Source organism: Lepidochelys olivacea (assembly GCF_965140295.1).
Source record: "Lepidochelys olivacea isolate rLepOli2 genome assembly, chromosome: 1".
NCBI lineage: Eukaryota > Metazoa > Chordata > Testudines > Cheloniidae > Lepidochelys > Lepidochelys olivacea.
In genome coordinates this window covers 280,898,912-280,914,802 of record NC_140411.1, presented here as the reverse complement: position 1 = coordinate 280,914,802, position 15,891 = coordinate 280,898,912, and the positions used below count along the sequence as shown (strand labels likewise).

Genomic DNA, 15,891 nt, shown 5'->3' with positions numbered 1-15,891 from the left:
CATGACAGTAGGGTCTACATGGGGCACTTAGAGTGCTCTACAAATCACACCCTGTGGTCTGGACCGTGGTGCTGCATAGACAGCCCTTAGTTGTGAAGTATTTAACCTTTAAAATGTAGACACTAGCTTATTTCTGCTAAAGAATTTTAAACCATTCCTCTGACTACATTTTCTCATATTTGAACATTATGTCATTTGGGACATAAGACAGACTTTTCCAGTGCACTCTGCATGGGGCTATTCTTGAAGCCCACTCAGAAACTTCAGCTTATATAGGAAGGAAACTGTTGCCCAATTATTTAGTGATGCTTCTCTAGTAAAGCATATGTGTATCCTATGGCGTACATATAGATAGCCAGTTTGCTTCTTGTGGAAATTATAGATGTTGAGCTATTGTAATTGCCAATAAAAAGTCAACAATTAATACTGCCACGATATGAAGAACTTTTAAAGTTTGAGTCTTAGGCCTTGTCTACACTACTGTGGTAAGTCAACCTAAGTTACGCTGCTCCAGCTACATGAATAAAGTAGCTGATGTCGACGTAGCTTAGGTCAACTTCCTGTGGTGTCTAGACTGCGCTGCGTCAATGGGATACGCTTTCCCATCAACTTACCTTAATCTTCTCATTCCGGTGGAGTACCGGAGTTGATCGGAGAGCACTCTGCGGTCAATTTAGTGACTAAATCAACCTCCACTGCATCGATCGCAGCAGCGTCAATCCCTGGTAAGTGCAGACATGGCCTTAGCTATCTTAGAAACAAAGGGTAAGATTCTCACCCCTGTTCCAGCCCCTTTAGGCCAGATAAAGGGGCTGGAAAAGTGTAAAAGGGTCCTAAAAAGCCAAGTATCCAGTTAGGAAGAATTCCCTTGTAAAGCTGCCTTCCAGGGACCCCTTCATAAGCCTGGGTGTGTAGCGGGTGTGCCAGGAGGCAGGCTAGGAGCAAGAGGAGTGTGTCAAGTGCAGGGCCACAGCACATAGGACTGTGGAGATTTTGGGCAGTTCTGAAAACCATAGAATGTCCCTTGGAGGAAGCCGTAACTTAAACTGGCCTCCAGGACTGCATAAATTATGCTGGGGTCTCAGAGCAGCTCAGGATTGGAAGGATGCAAAGGTAGCTTAATACCACCTTAATCCACCTTCTCAATGGGCTGTGAGTTCTGTGCTACTCCTCTTGGAACAGAGGATATTCTCGATGAAGAGATGTCCGCTTTGGGTTCACTTTTCTTGCTGTTTTGACAACCCCCCCAGGGCACATTGTAAAGCTTCCTGAGTTGCTTAGGCTTTTCCTTGAGGGAGGTTGCTTGAGTGGGTTGAATTTCTTTTGTGGTTTCTTTTGTAGGAAGTGGAAGAAGATGATTTTTGTAAATATTAAAATTCTCTAAGTTTGATGCTTTTGAATTATTATTCATACTTCCAGAGGCTTCAGTGGTCACATATTGCACAAATTTAAGTAAAAATGACAATATGCCATGGGGACACTTTCCCTTTTCCTTGTGGGATGGGATTCCTATCCCATGGTGTCACTTCTTTACTCTTTTAATAAATGACACATTTTCTCTTAGATTTGATTCCCAGCTTTCTTTCTTAGCCACTTGTCTTCATTCTTGCGATCTTATGTTGTAAATGTGTATCATAAAAAGTAAATATATCTCACCAAAATAGATCTCCTATATTGTTTGTTCATTTTGGTATGCCATGTTTTAATGGTCAAAATGGACTTCATTCATTTAACTAAGAATATAGAAAAATTTGAAAAAAGAAAAGGAGTACTTGTGGCATCTTAGAGACTAACCAATTTATTTGAGCATAAGCTTTCGTGAGCTACAGCTCACTTCATCGGATGCATACTGTGGAAACTGCAGAAGACATTATATACACAGAGATCATGAAACAATACCTCCTCCCACCCCACTCTCCTGCTGGTAATAGCTTATCTAAAGTGATCACTCTCCTTACAATGTGTATGATAATCAAGTTGGGCCATTTCCAGCACAAATCCAGGTTTTCTCACCCCCCGCCCTCCCCCTCATGAAAGCTTATGCTCAAATAAATTGGTTAGTCTCTAAGGTGCCACAAGTACTCCTTTTCTTTTTGCGAATACAGACTAACACGGCTGTTACTCAGAAAGATTTGAGGAACAGGCAAAGACCATATGGTTCATCAGAAAATAAAGTTCTAAGTTTATGTAACCTCTCAGAAATAGAGATGGGCCTAAATCAAAACACCAGATCATATCCCTGCCTAACATTTCGGAGAATTTGGATGTCGATACACATCCAAACTTTGTGACTTGGGACCGTCTCTATTGAGAGAGAACACAGACAAGGAAACCCCCACACTCACTTATAATTAATGACCTATGTGTAAAAAAAAAAAAAAGGGTTCATTTAATTTTTTTTTCTTTTTAACAGCATCAAATATACATTCCTTCTCCCAGTCATCATGTTTGTTGTGGAACCTGCCAAAATGTGTCTTGTGCTTTCTATACTGAAAATGGAACACTATCTGTGCATGAAGTAAGTGCCTCTGGACGCTGGAGGAAATAACAGTATCAGTAGCACATATGACTTTATTCAAGTATCTAACTGACATCTTCTGGCTGGTTCTTGTATTATCATTTCTCACATTCCTACTTTTGGTCTGTCAGTAGGGACAGTTGTGGTGTTCAATATAGCTATATCCACATGGCTGGCTGTCTTCAGCCAGCAAATATAGGGGAGCAGAGAAGTTGAACTAACCACCTGGGGCTAAATGCATAAATTGCCTAAATTGGCAGATAGGCATATAAGTCCAACATTTAAGCATCAGTGAGTCCTCAGAATCCCTGCTTGCCTGCTGCCTAATGCTGTAGGCACCTAAGTTCCCTAGGCACCTGACATTTTCCAGTAAAGTCCCCTAGGTGCCTAACTTATCACCACTGTGCATGCGCCTATGCCCTGCCACTGCTGAACAGCTTGACAATATAGCTCGTGGCTAAGCCCTGGTGAGATTCTCAAACGAGGCTTTCCCCCCTCTTGTCTGTGGGTCCCGATCAAGTAGGCATTCTGAGAATGCAAAGATTCCTTTGGCCAGAGAAACAAAAAGTGAGAGTGACTCTGAAGCCTAGTGGTTTGGCCACTTTTCTGGGATGTGGGAGCCCTAAGTTCAGATGCCTCCTCCCATGAATCTTTAGTGTTTTATACAAAGTGGAACAATTTGAACAGGAGATCGTGCAAGCCCTGCCGCCAAGAATGCCCAGGTGCTTGGTGGCTAGGGCACATACCTCCGATATAGAAGACTCAAAATTCAAGTTCTGCTCTGCAGCAGGGGATTGCAAATAGGTCTCCCACATCCATGCAAGTGCCCTAATCACTGGGCTATTGGCTATCATGGGGTCATTCTCTTTGGTTTTTCATGAGAAAAGGCTGACCTGGCCTAGTCACTTAATTCCAGGAGAGGGTTCACAGCTGTGAATCCCAGGTTTAGATAGGTGCCTCCCTCAAACCTGGACTTAGGCACTTGACTACACTGGGTGGCAGTGTGCCTAAAAGTTAGCATTGCAAAGCCCAAGTGCCTTTGTGGAGCTAGCCGTTGGCACCCAATTTTCAGGAGTGCAGAGCACCCACAACGTCAGCTGAAGTCAATGGGAATTGTGGGTGCTCAGCACACCTGAAAATCAGGCTCCCTAAGAGATACTGGACATATTATTGATGTCAGGGAAGCTCTTGTTCAAACACTTAAGCAAACTTGCCAACTTGAGATGTAAAGAGAGGATTGGGTCAATGGCTACTATTATGGTTTTTGGTAGAGGCTCAGAACACAAAACAGTGGCTGCCTTCCAGTGATTGGTGTTAGTGATTCCTGTACTATATACTTTTTGGAGAGGTTGTAAAGCATTTTGGGATCACAGGTGTGATATAAATGAAAGATTAATAATATTAAGAAGATTAATATTCATATGTTCCTACAGCTCATCCTTCATGGTCACCTGCAGGATATCAGGAAGGGATTTCACCTTTTCCCAGTGTATTCTGGGTTTGGGTTTTTTGTTTTGTTTTTAGTCTCCTTCCTCTGAAGCATCAGAAATGGTTGGAGATGGGACACTGGAAAGGGGGGCCAGTGCTCTGAAATGGCACTGAACAGTCTGTCTCTCACATGCTTAGCTGGCTGGTTCATGCTCATGTGCTCAAGGTCGAACTGATGGCCATATGTGGGATTGGGATGGAATTTTCCCACAGGTCAGATAGTCAGTGACCTTGAGGTATTTTCATTTTCCTCTGCGGTTTGGAGTGTGAATCACTTACTGGGATTATCTATGTATATCTGGCATAATCAATTCCCTGCCGTTGCAGGAGCCTCAGGCACTGAAGCATCTTGGTCCCTCCTATTCTCTTCCTGTGGACGATAATGCATTGATCTAATTTTGGTGGCTGGGTTTAATGTGCAGGTGCTAGGTGATTTTGGTGGTCTGTGATCTACAGGTCATCAGCGTAGATGATCTGGTGATTCCTTCTGGCCTTAAACTCTATGACTCTTACTGATTCTGAGTCGTAATTCAGTTTCCACTCTGATTCACAGGGAAGTAAGTTGCACCAGCCCTTTTTCTGGTGCAGGCTCTTTTCCTTCCAGCTGGTGCATTGGCGAGGAATAGAGTGCAGGGTCTGTCCACTATCTTAGTGGCTACATGTGGAAATAACACCTTTATAACTAAGCAATATTCTAGTGTCAGTGCCGCTGTAACTTGCTGTCTGTTCTGGTATTTTTGTTTTGTATTTGTAGGAGGGAAGCACCTGGGCCTCCAATTGCACCAAATATGAGTGTGCAAAGACTGCTGTAGGTGCTATGATACTGGGATCTAGTGTTGTCTGCCCCCCTTTTAATGAGACTGAATGCACAAAGGTTTGTACTTTGTGATTTTAAATCGTAATAACTAATCTTTTGTTTTGGAGCTTGGCATTCATTTCAGAACCATTATGGGTCTGACAACCATATTATACTTTCCATAGAATGATTAATCTAAAAAAAATTTGGTAAGTAACAACTTTAAAATGAGCAATTAATGTTCTTATGTACTATTCTTCTGTTTGTTTTTAGGGTTATATCATACATCCCAAACAATGTGCACTTTCAAAATTTTGTTTGATTGGTATTAAGCTGCACTCTTATAGGGTTCTTACTACCTTTCCTTTTGTCTGAGCAGAGAGTTCTGAATAGGACCTATAATTCACAGAGTTTATAAACACATAAATGAAATAAGCTGTTTCATGCCACTTAGCAAGTTTGCAGATAAATGTGCAGCAGCACAGTTTCAAAATGCCATAAATTGAACAAAGATTAGAAACACTTCAAGAGGCTTGCTGACTTTGTGCTCTGCGTGAAACAAATAGCTCTGGTTCATGAAGATTACAAATTACTTAGTGTACCTACCTAAAAATTAACATATATAAACCAAATAACTATAGTTCAAAGATACTTCACACACACACACACACACACACACTTTTGTTGTTGTTGTTTAGGGAATATAGGTTTCTTGCTTTTATCCTAATTAATTATTCTGTTTTTTGTACATTCTAGTTCTTGCACTTGTGGCTGTTCAAGCAATGCTCCTAAAAATACATTGCAGTATCTGTCCTGAGTACTGATTTCAAATTCTGCACAAGATCTATAAATGTGTTACATGCTATTTAGAAAGGGCACAGAGCTACTCTCCTGTCTATCCCAAATAAAGCACCTTATCATAAAGTAACGTTGACACCGTTAAAAACATTTTCTTATTTCCGGAGCTTTTTCATCACATTCTGTTAGGGTCTTTCTTTAATAATAATGGCCAAGATTTTCCAGAATGTGTTCCTAAAATTATCCTTCTGAATCAGTTCAACCTGATTTTCAGAAGTGCTCAGCACTGATCTCAAGTGAGAGTTGAGGTTGGTCAGCAGTTTTGAAAATCAGGTTAGGTTAATTTAGGAGCTAATATGGATTTCGGAAGGTAACCTGAAGTGCTCATTTTTGAAAAATTGATCAACATATTCAGTGATTTCTCTATAACAATATAGAAAACCAATACTGTAAGTTTAAAAAAAAATATTTTGTACGGTATTAGTACAAGACTGCTATCCCATCCACTCTCCTGCTTTATCTGCAATTTTTGTAAATGTATTAAAAGTGGACAGTTTAGCTCTTATTTATGCCAGTTCCACATGAGAGAGATCCTTTCTTTTTTTAATTTAAAGAGGAATATCTCCTCTTTTTGATATGTTTTCTGCATTTCCGCTTCAGTCCTACCTACAATACATTTGAGAAGAAAACCATAAGAAAAGTTAATTATAAAATGTGAAAGGAAAACCAAAAAACTAGAATGAAGGGATGAATTAGAGCTCTGAAAATATATTACATGAGGCAAAATTATAGGTATTCAGTAGTAAATAGCTATCTAATTGGAATCTTCACTGTGCTCATTTCTGTGGTACATGAGCAATGTAAATTCTTTTGAATCTTGAACAAAATTACATTTTACTCATATATGGAATTTTTTAACTATCCAAGTGACTCCCAATGTTAATTGAGCCATCAGTGGGAGAATGGATGGTAATGTCTGAAGATGACTGCTCTCTTGAGTTAAAAGAGACCAGCTCAGATATGCTCAATCATAATGGCAAGTTCATTTTCAAATATTATATTTCAAAACAGCTTGGAGATTTTGACCCAGAGCCTTTGCTGATGTGAATTTTTGTAACTTCATTGACATCGGTGATAGTGCACCAATTTACACCAACTGAAGATTTGGCCCATTATGTTCTAAATGTAATTGGATACAGCAGGGCATTGCATTGGGCACAGTCTTTTTTGATATATTTCCCCTTTCTTTTCCTAGAATGGAGGCACTGTGCAGACTTATAATGATGGCTGCTGCAAGACGTGTAAGTGAAGAAAGCTACTGCAATACATGCTAGTTTGGCTTTGGTTTTGGAGAGCAGTGTTTTTTTAACTCAGTTGCTGGGACATAAGGAAGGAAAAAGCATGCAGTCCCCAAATCAAACAAAATTGTTATAGTTCTTTAACAACTGTTTATTGAAAAGCCTTGCTTCATATGGCTGCTGATATGGTGATATTTAACCTTATCCTTCTGGAGTATAACCAAATCTCTCCAAAGACAGCCTGAGGAAGATGAAAAGTGATCCCAATTTAAATAATGAAAAGATTGGTTTGTTGTTAAGATTACTCCAAAACTATACATATACATATTTATAGTGTTCTCTATAAAAGCTCAGAACAAATTTTCTAAAATTGATACCTATTTTGATCATATTGAAACAAATTGTATAATTATGGGTTTATTCTGTTTTGTTCTTTTATGTTTTCTAGGGTCAGAGTGCTGGAATACAATATTTTTTAAATTGAAAAGTTAACTCTTTCCATCTTGGGAAATGCATTTAAATCCAAAATATGAAAAAATTGTAGGGTGTAGAGCAAATTATTATTGATGGTGATAAAAGGCACAAATCTAAACCAAATGAACACTTGTGCTATGTAGCTATATATTCACATTCTATGAATGTGCATGTTTAAAACATACAGGTTCTTAATTATGGTGTAGTTATGTGACAGATTCTGATTTCTTTTTACTCCAGTGTAAAAACAGACTGAGAACAGAATCTGGTCCTGTGTAGTTCTGAAGAACAAAAAGCTTTGTTATTTAGGCTGTGATTTCTAAACTACATAAAATAAAACCCTTGATTCTGTATAAATAGAGAATAAAAGTAAAAAATAGAACTGCTTGGAAAACACCATTTTTTTTCTTCAGAATTAAAATTTTGGGGCATAAAATGCCTTTGAAATCCTGAATTTCATTTTTTAAAATGAGCTGTAATCAATAATATCGCATAAGAACACACAAGTATAGTTTCATATTGCACTGTGTCATATTTGTGACAGTCAAAAGTACAATATGTAGCTGCATATGTATACCTGTATCTCTCTTAAAAGAGCGGCTGCATAAAGGCATATATTTATTCATAGTTATCAAATAAAATTATATTTAGCATCCATGGCATACAAGGCCCTGAAAATCAATTTTTAGGAATGTGGATGGAATGTTGTTCCTTCATATACACAGCAAAGAAGCCAGAAATGATTGTAGCTTAATCTAGTACTTTTTTCAGACTGAAAACCAATAATAATATTAATAAAAAAAAACCTGCACAAGGATTATGCTAGCGTCTTTCAAAGGGATTATTCCTTTACTGGTTGGAGTAAAGTTGCAAAATATTTCACTGAAGCCATACAAGTTGGGTGGGTTTCATTTAGAGAATGAGACTAAAGTATTAATGGCTACAAATATTTTCTGCCTTTTGCAGTAATCAGGAAAGATTTAGCTTTCACAATATTCTGTGGCCTCAGGAAAGGCATTGTTATACTTCAGAAATATTTGCTGAGGTGGCTGCTAAGAACAAAAATACAATACATACAATTACATGCTATTTTATTTTTTATTTGTTTTTGTGTTTTCAAACTAAAAGCATGTGCCCTGGGGTAAAGCCATTAAAAAGACAAATTAAAAATAGAGCTTGCAACACCTGGGGGTTGTAATGGGAACAAGTAATCCTTTTGAAAAGAGCTTGATTAAGTGCATGCAAAGTGAGTTCATATACTTAATTCTTACCTTGCCATAGTCATGAAATACCCATTGCAAAAATGTGGTATGCCTGGAAACACTGTTGAAGTTTTCTCTTAACCAGGAAAGTACTATGTGTAGGGTGTTATCCATGAGATTTTCAGCAACTGCAGAATTTCTAAATTTGGAAGGCAAACAGAGAAGTTCATTACTTTTTTACCAAAAGAAAAATGGTAATTGGCAGTGTAAGAATTAATGAAATGTCATTTGTGTAAAAATGTTTTTATTTTACAAGAAACTTATATTCCTAATAATTCTGCCAGGTTCTGGAATGGGTGTATTACCCTTTGCCATTAGCCCTGTAGTCTCTACTGATAGTATAAATTGTGAACCAGGTATTATTATTTTTAATAATGTATTTTCTTTTTTATATAACATAATCTTTTTTACGTAACATAATTGTTTGTAGGGATATATTTATACATTACTATCAATGTAATATAACCAATACCATACTGGTATTAGGCCTGATCCTGAGAGGTACTGATCCCCTGGAATCTTCCATAGAGCAGAGATCCTCTGTAGGATCCTATTGCTCAGTGCTCAGGATTAAGCCTATTAACGGCTGGAATGTGCTGTCAGTAGTAGATCAAAATGCACTATGTAACTTTTAGTGTGCAGTAGCACAGTTCACATGGCTACTTAGTGCACAATGAGTGACGCACTGTAGATTTACACCGCTTGCTTGCTGCACACTAAATCACTGTTTAGACAAGTCCTTGCACAGCAATTTTGGTAAGAGAGTACAGTGTTTAGTATACCAACCAACATGATCTTGATTCTGCATAGTATTTGTCAGAGGATAGCATGGCATCTGTCCCCTGAAGCCAGAAGAGTCGTGCTTTACTCCTGACATACATACAAGATACCCACTGGTCCGGTAGCTACTCCACGTGTGTCACTGGATTGCTCAGAGCTTGCTGATCTTACAAAACATATGTTCTTCCTTTCCTGTGGAGCAGGAATGGGATTGTGCTGAAAGTGAAGAGGGACTTTGTTGGTTAGTCCCACTTAATTTAGATGCTGAAGATGAAAAATGATTATGTGGCAACACAGTTATACAGTGACTTCTGATTTGGTTGTGAGATCGGTGCAGTAGAAGTATATTGTATAATAGATACAGCTAGCACACCTTGTCTTGTGTCCTGTGGTATGGGGGTTTTGTGTAACCTTTGCATTTGTTTCAGTATCATGGTTTTAGTTGTTTTGTGTCACAAGTATCCTCCTTAATATTTGGATAGCTTCATTATCCAAAGGCTAGAAGAAAAATCCACAAAAATACATAACCGCAAAAAATGTAATATTTTCATAAACCTCTCTGCGCATTTGCTATCCCGAGTACTACTAGCTCCAGCTGCGGGAGTAGTTTTTAGTACAAAATACCCCCCATACGTAGAGGAGATGTGCATATCTCCTACTAAGATTTCCCAAAGCCCTGTCAAATCTCTCCCATAATCAGTAAACCTGGACCCTAGTCTGTGTGCTGCATATTTAAAGCTGGCTTATCTTCTAATGATGGCCAGTTCCAGAAGTGTTCTAAGGAGCAAGAGCAAGGATATAATTATTTAAAATATGTCTTTTAAATAAATATAATTAACACTAATTTCAAGTTAGTGTCTGTTATTTTCATAAGTTCAGCCTTAGTATTGATAGGGTTTGAAAAACAGCATTTTGCCCTTTTCTATTCACTGGGTTTGTCTTTGCTATGTGGGTTCAATCTTCAAAAGCTTTACAACATAACTATTAAATCACTCTAACATTTCAACAGTTGTAGCCTCTTTATATGTGCTATGACTATGCTGATTAATGTCTTCATATATGATAATTAGAAAGTATGGTATTTTTTTCCAGGTAACGTTTATTAATATATTCCTGGTTTGTCACTGCCTAATGATTTAGATATGGACATAATATTTTACCATCTTATTAATTTAAAATGTAACAATTCATTTTAAAGAATGAATAAACAGAGCACAATGTATATTTAATGAATAAACATTTTCTATATGTTATCAGGTAGAAAGGAAGAAAGGATTTGCCAGAAAGTGACGGTCAGAACAACCATAAGAAAAAGTGACTGTATAAGTCAGAGGCCTGTAAGTATAGAAAACTGCTGCCTTTGTGTTTCATAATGAGCATGAGTCATACTAATAAAACAAGTATGAAAAAGGATTGCAGACATCAATATACAACAAAAAAATGCTGTTATCATCTCATCAAGCAGACCTCTCACCCTGGAAATGTTATTCTACTCATAAGTGTGGGTAAAAATTAATTACTTTTGCCCATACATGGTCAGAAGTGCTGACCCCTTCTACCTGGAATAACAGCTGACTTCAAATGAAAAGTACACAGTATAATTGCGTATCACTGACAAAGTCACTGACCTCTCCATCATGAAATAACATCCCTAAAGAGGAGTTACACAAAAAAGGGAGTATAAATGCTTCCACTTATAAATGATCATAGAATATCAGGGTTGGAAGGGACCTCAGGAGGTCATCTAGTCCAACCCCCTGCTCAATGATGGAAACATATTCCTCCTTAAAGAGCTCTCTGACGTAAATGTTCTTCTCTCTTCCACGTGACAAGTCTCTCTATATCATACATTGATGATAGCCTTTATGGAGATCATTTAATAAGACATCATACCTCTCTGCTTTGGTGAGGTCTCGGGTATAAAACCTGTTACGTGCATGTGTGAATGTGGAAAAAGGAGAACCAGTTGACATAATTTATTTAGCCTTCCAAAAGGCCTTTAACAAGGTCCTAGACAAGAGGCTATTAAAAAAACCAAATAGTTGTGGGGTGAAAAGCAAAGTATTGTTATGGATCAAAAGTTGGCTAGTACGTAGAATGCAAAGAGTAGGTTTAAGTGGTCCATTTTCATTATTGCAAAAGGTTAACAGCAGGTGTCCCACACTTCCATACTAGGTCCTGTGGTGTTTAATATATTTATTAATGATCTGGAAAGGACTGTGAATAAGGGCGTAGCAAAGTTTGCAGCTGACAAAGTTATTTTCGTTAGTCAGGGTCAGAGAAGACTGAGAATTTCAGAGAGATCTACACAAATTATGTAAATGGACAACATGATGGCAAATGAAATTTAATGTAGGCAAATATAAAAGTAATGCACACTGAGAGGAAAAATTTAAGCTACTCTTATAAGGTTCTAAATTAACTGTATCAATCCAAAATAGCTCATTGAAAACCTTTACTCAATGCACAGCTGCAATCAAAAAAAGCTAACAAGGTATTAGGATGCATAAGGAATGGGAGGGAGAATAATCCCCCAAAATATGTCTTTAAATCAGTGATATGGCCTATCCTGGAATACTGTGTACAGTATAGATCACCCCATCTCAAAAATTGTATTGCAAAACTAGAGGTGGTTCAGAGAACAGGGACGGGAATATTCAAGGTCATGGAAAAACTTGCAGATGAAGAGAGATTGAAAAGAATGGGATTGTGTACATTAGGAAGAAGACAAATAAGACAGACATGATAGACGTATATACAATAATGAATGGCGTAGAGATGATGGATTGGGAGCAACTGTTCTCCCTGTCTCATATTACAAGAACTAGGGGACTATCAATGAAGTGAAAAAGTAGGATATTCACAATCAATAAAAGAAATACTTTTTCATACAATGTGTAATTAAGCTGTGGAACTCATTGCCACAAGAAGTTGTTGAGACCAAGAACTTAACAAGATTCAAAAAGGGATTAGACATTTATATGCATATCAAGAAGATACAGAGTTATCATTCAAAACCTAATCTTTGGAAGCGATATTAAAGCTTGTGCTGGAATAAATTGCCTATGGAGGTTGTGGAATATCCATCACTGGAGATTTTTAAGAGTAGGTTAGGCAAACACCTGTCAGGAATGGTCTAGATAATACTTAGTCCTGCCATGAGTGCAGAGGACTGGACTAGATGACCTCTCGAGGTTCCTTCCAGTCCTGTGATTCTATGATTTAGGGCTTAAGCCAATCTCTAACTATTAAAGCTTGGGATGAAACCTATGTGCGGGCAATTGTGGAACAAATTGCCTACTGCAAAGTTCTAATACCATCCTCTGAAGTATCTGGTTCTGTCAACTGTCAGAGACAGGATACTGGACTGGATGGACTACTACTCTGAATCACTATGGCAATTTGTATGTAACGTATCTATGGATGTTATTTCATGATTCTGTGTATTCTACAACTGTGTATCAGCATTCTAATCTGCCCCAGCACAATAGCAGATCAGAAAACTCTTTATATGCTGTAAGTATTGGATGAAATCCAGGTCCCATTGAAGTTGGTAAGGTCAGGATACCACTCATGGTAATAGAGACCTTGTCTACACTTGCAATGGCATATAGGTTATGTGTAGCTACATGCTGCAGTGAAAAGTAGGCTGTGTCCTCACTGTGATGTGTAGTTATGTGCGGCAGTGAAAGGTTCTGTCGGGGGAAGACAGCGGGGAAAGTCTCCAGCAGCTGGGAGGCAGTGGGACACATATGGGAGGCACTGCTTGTGTGTGTAGAGAGCCATGTTGGGTATACACCCTAAGGCTCTAGCGTGTCTTTACTCGGTTAGGAAGTGTTTCATGGTCTACAATGCTATTTATACCTGTGCCAGGGGAGTGTGCAGTGTATGTACTATGTATGCTGCCATAAGTGTAGTCATAGCCAAAGTTCAAGTCCCAAACAAATAATACAAAAAATGGCAATTTGATTCTGTGGCACAAGTAGCAACCTCCACTACCCCACCCACCCACCTTGTTTCTTGCTGACCTAACCTCTGCTCTCATACTTTCAGATATATCTATCAGAGTGATAGTGTGGCTAAGGACAGTTCTCTAGCTGCCAGCCATATTGAAAGAGGAAGGAGAAAGCTATCACACTAGTGTGCTTCCGCTCTTGATCCCGCAGAGGGATACTTAAGATTGACTTTTCCACAGGTTGCTTAGATTAATCCACCAACAGTAAAGGACGCAGCTTTAGCTGCACAGTTTAAGAGTTATAAATATATCCATCTATTTTAGGAGTTTAGTGATGGCAGTACAAGTTTTTGAGCTTAAACAGTTTCTCAATCAGGTTTAAATTCTCAGAACTAGAGAAGGGAGAAGAAAATCTGAAGATTCTCTTCTTAGGTTATAGGAAACTCTGTGTAGGGTAGGGTTTTGCTCTCACAGGAATAATATCCCTCTTTAAGGGCCTGCTATCCAGAGCCCAATGGAATCTTTCCGTTGACTTCAGTGGGCTTTGGATCAGGCCTTGATTGATGATTACCATGTAGATCCACCTGGATATAACTTAAGTCATCTCTTATATATTATCTCTGTATCTGTCTCATTACCTTCAAAAGCCTAGATGCTCTTCCACAACAGTGCTAGGCCAGGAACAGGGAGTGGATTGCTTGGAGAAGAAGGTAGTATAAGGTAAAAGTTAGTGGTAAACAGCTTTACAATAAAGCACCACATTTTGTTCAGGCTCAGCCAACATATGTGGTCACGAGTACAAAACAATTCCACATTTAGAAGCTGACTTCATTTAAAAAAGAAAAGGCAAGAACAAAGAGGCTCACCTCAACTTAGAATTGACATAACCATTTAACATAGTTTTGTATGTGATAACTTTCAAATGATTTTTAATAGGGAAAATAATTATTATGTATCAGAATCCTTTACAAAATCCTGGATATTTTTAGGTGTAAAAACAGATTCTGATTGCAGTTAATTTTAAAATGTTTTGTTTCATCTTGTTAATGAAATTGATCATTTTTCTTTCTCTGTCACTAATAGATAAATGTGGCTTCCTGTGAAGGGAAATGCCCCTCAGCTACAATTTTTAATGTCAATATCAATAGCCATTTAAGATTCTGTAAATGTTGTCGTGAAAATGGAGTACAGAACCTGACTGTGCCACTATACTGCTCAGGAAATGGCACTGAAGTGATGTACATCATCCAAGAGCCTACAGACTGTTCGTGCCAATGGAATTGAACATCTGATGGATTCCTTGTATCTGATTTCACAGTGAGAATTGAAGTTGGCTTCCTATCATTGAATTATATTTTTTTGGCATTGGACAGACTGAATAAATACTATATAGAAAAATATATTTTATCCGTAATGTTTCAGACAGCTTGGTTTCTTAGCAAATTTAGTAGAAATTGCATAGAAATATTACAGCAAAAACATTTTCAGACATTGGCAAATATACATATATAATTTCTTTTATATCAGATTATTAATTTGACAATTATTTACTTCTCTCCAATATGCTGCTGAAAACTAATTTGATTTTTAAAATTTAAACTTGATTGAATTGGGCCATCTGTATCCAAAAGTTAATTTTTGTGAAAACTTTTGCTTTTATCTTATTAGCAGTTCCATTAGGCATTACTCAGTGACTGAAATCCGCTTAAACTTGAACCCACTGAGCAACATGATGAATGTAGTCTTTTTAATTTTGTATTTTTAAAAAACCTGTGGTCTAAATCCTAGTATAATGTTACATTCCTTAAATCTATGGCATTTTGCTTTTTTAATATCATATATACATTTTAAATATTGTGATTGGATAGAAGGGGCCAAGTATGGAGGGTGGTTCAGACTTCTGTTAAAAATATGTAAAAACTGTGCCGTTCACTGTAGACTTATACTTTAAATCAATGTTTAACTTTTTAAAACCAATCAGAGGAGAAATTGCTGTTTATTTTATGAGGATGTTGGAGTGAGATTCTGTGAATGTATTCTGTTTTGAAAGTGGACCAGTGCACCTTCTGCTTTGGTTTTACCCTTTGTTTCATGGGTTTAAATACTCATGTTCAGTACTTTTTATTTAAATTAACTAAATTTAAAGATTGTTTTAAAAGGAATATTAAGATTGGAAACACTTGCTGAATCTAAGTCTCAAATCATTTGGAGTCAAGAAGAAACATGCTCCCTCTGAAAAGGATATAACATTGATTGTAAGGAGATAAGTGAAATTCATATATAATTAGTCTGTGGATGCACATGGTCTGTATATTTGCTGCCAGAAGTGCTCTCCATTTTCTTAGCCATCAACTATTTATTGTAATTCTTACGAATTGAGAATCTAGCTTTATGCCCATTTTCAGAAGTATTGCTTACCCTAGAAACTCAGTGGTGAATTCCTAACCTGGTTGAAGTCATTGGTAGTTAAGCCATTGACTTCAGTGAGGCCAGGCGTTCACTCATGTTGTGTATTATTTTGA

At 37.7% G+C, this 15,891-nt stretch overlaps 1 protein-coding gene across 1 annotated transcript in view; it reads left to right on the top strand.

Annotated features, from left to right (window-relative positions):
- Nucleotides 1-14,738, top strand: part of OTOGL (otogelin like) — a gene marked incomplete at its 5' end in the record, with an annotated part of 129,145 nt that extends 114,407 nt beyond the window's left edge. Inside the window, 5 exons of the mRNA XM_084634033.1 lie at nt 2,414-2,518; nt 4,761-4,880; nt 6,856-6,905; nt 10,676-10,751; nt 14,453-14,738. Of these exons, the coding sequence (XP_084490159.1) occupies nt 2,414-2,518; nt 4,761-4,880; nt 6,856-6,905; nt 10,676-10,751; nt 14,453-14,653 (552 nt within the window). The 3' untranslated portion in view covers nt 14,654-14,738. The remainder of the gene's footprint in view (nt 1-2,413; nt 2,519-4,760; nt 4,881-6,855; nt 6,906-10,675; nt 10,752-14,452) is intronic.
- Nucleotides 14,739-15,891: the final 1,153 nt, after the last annotated feature.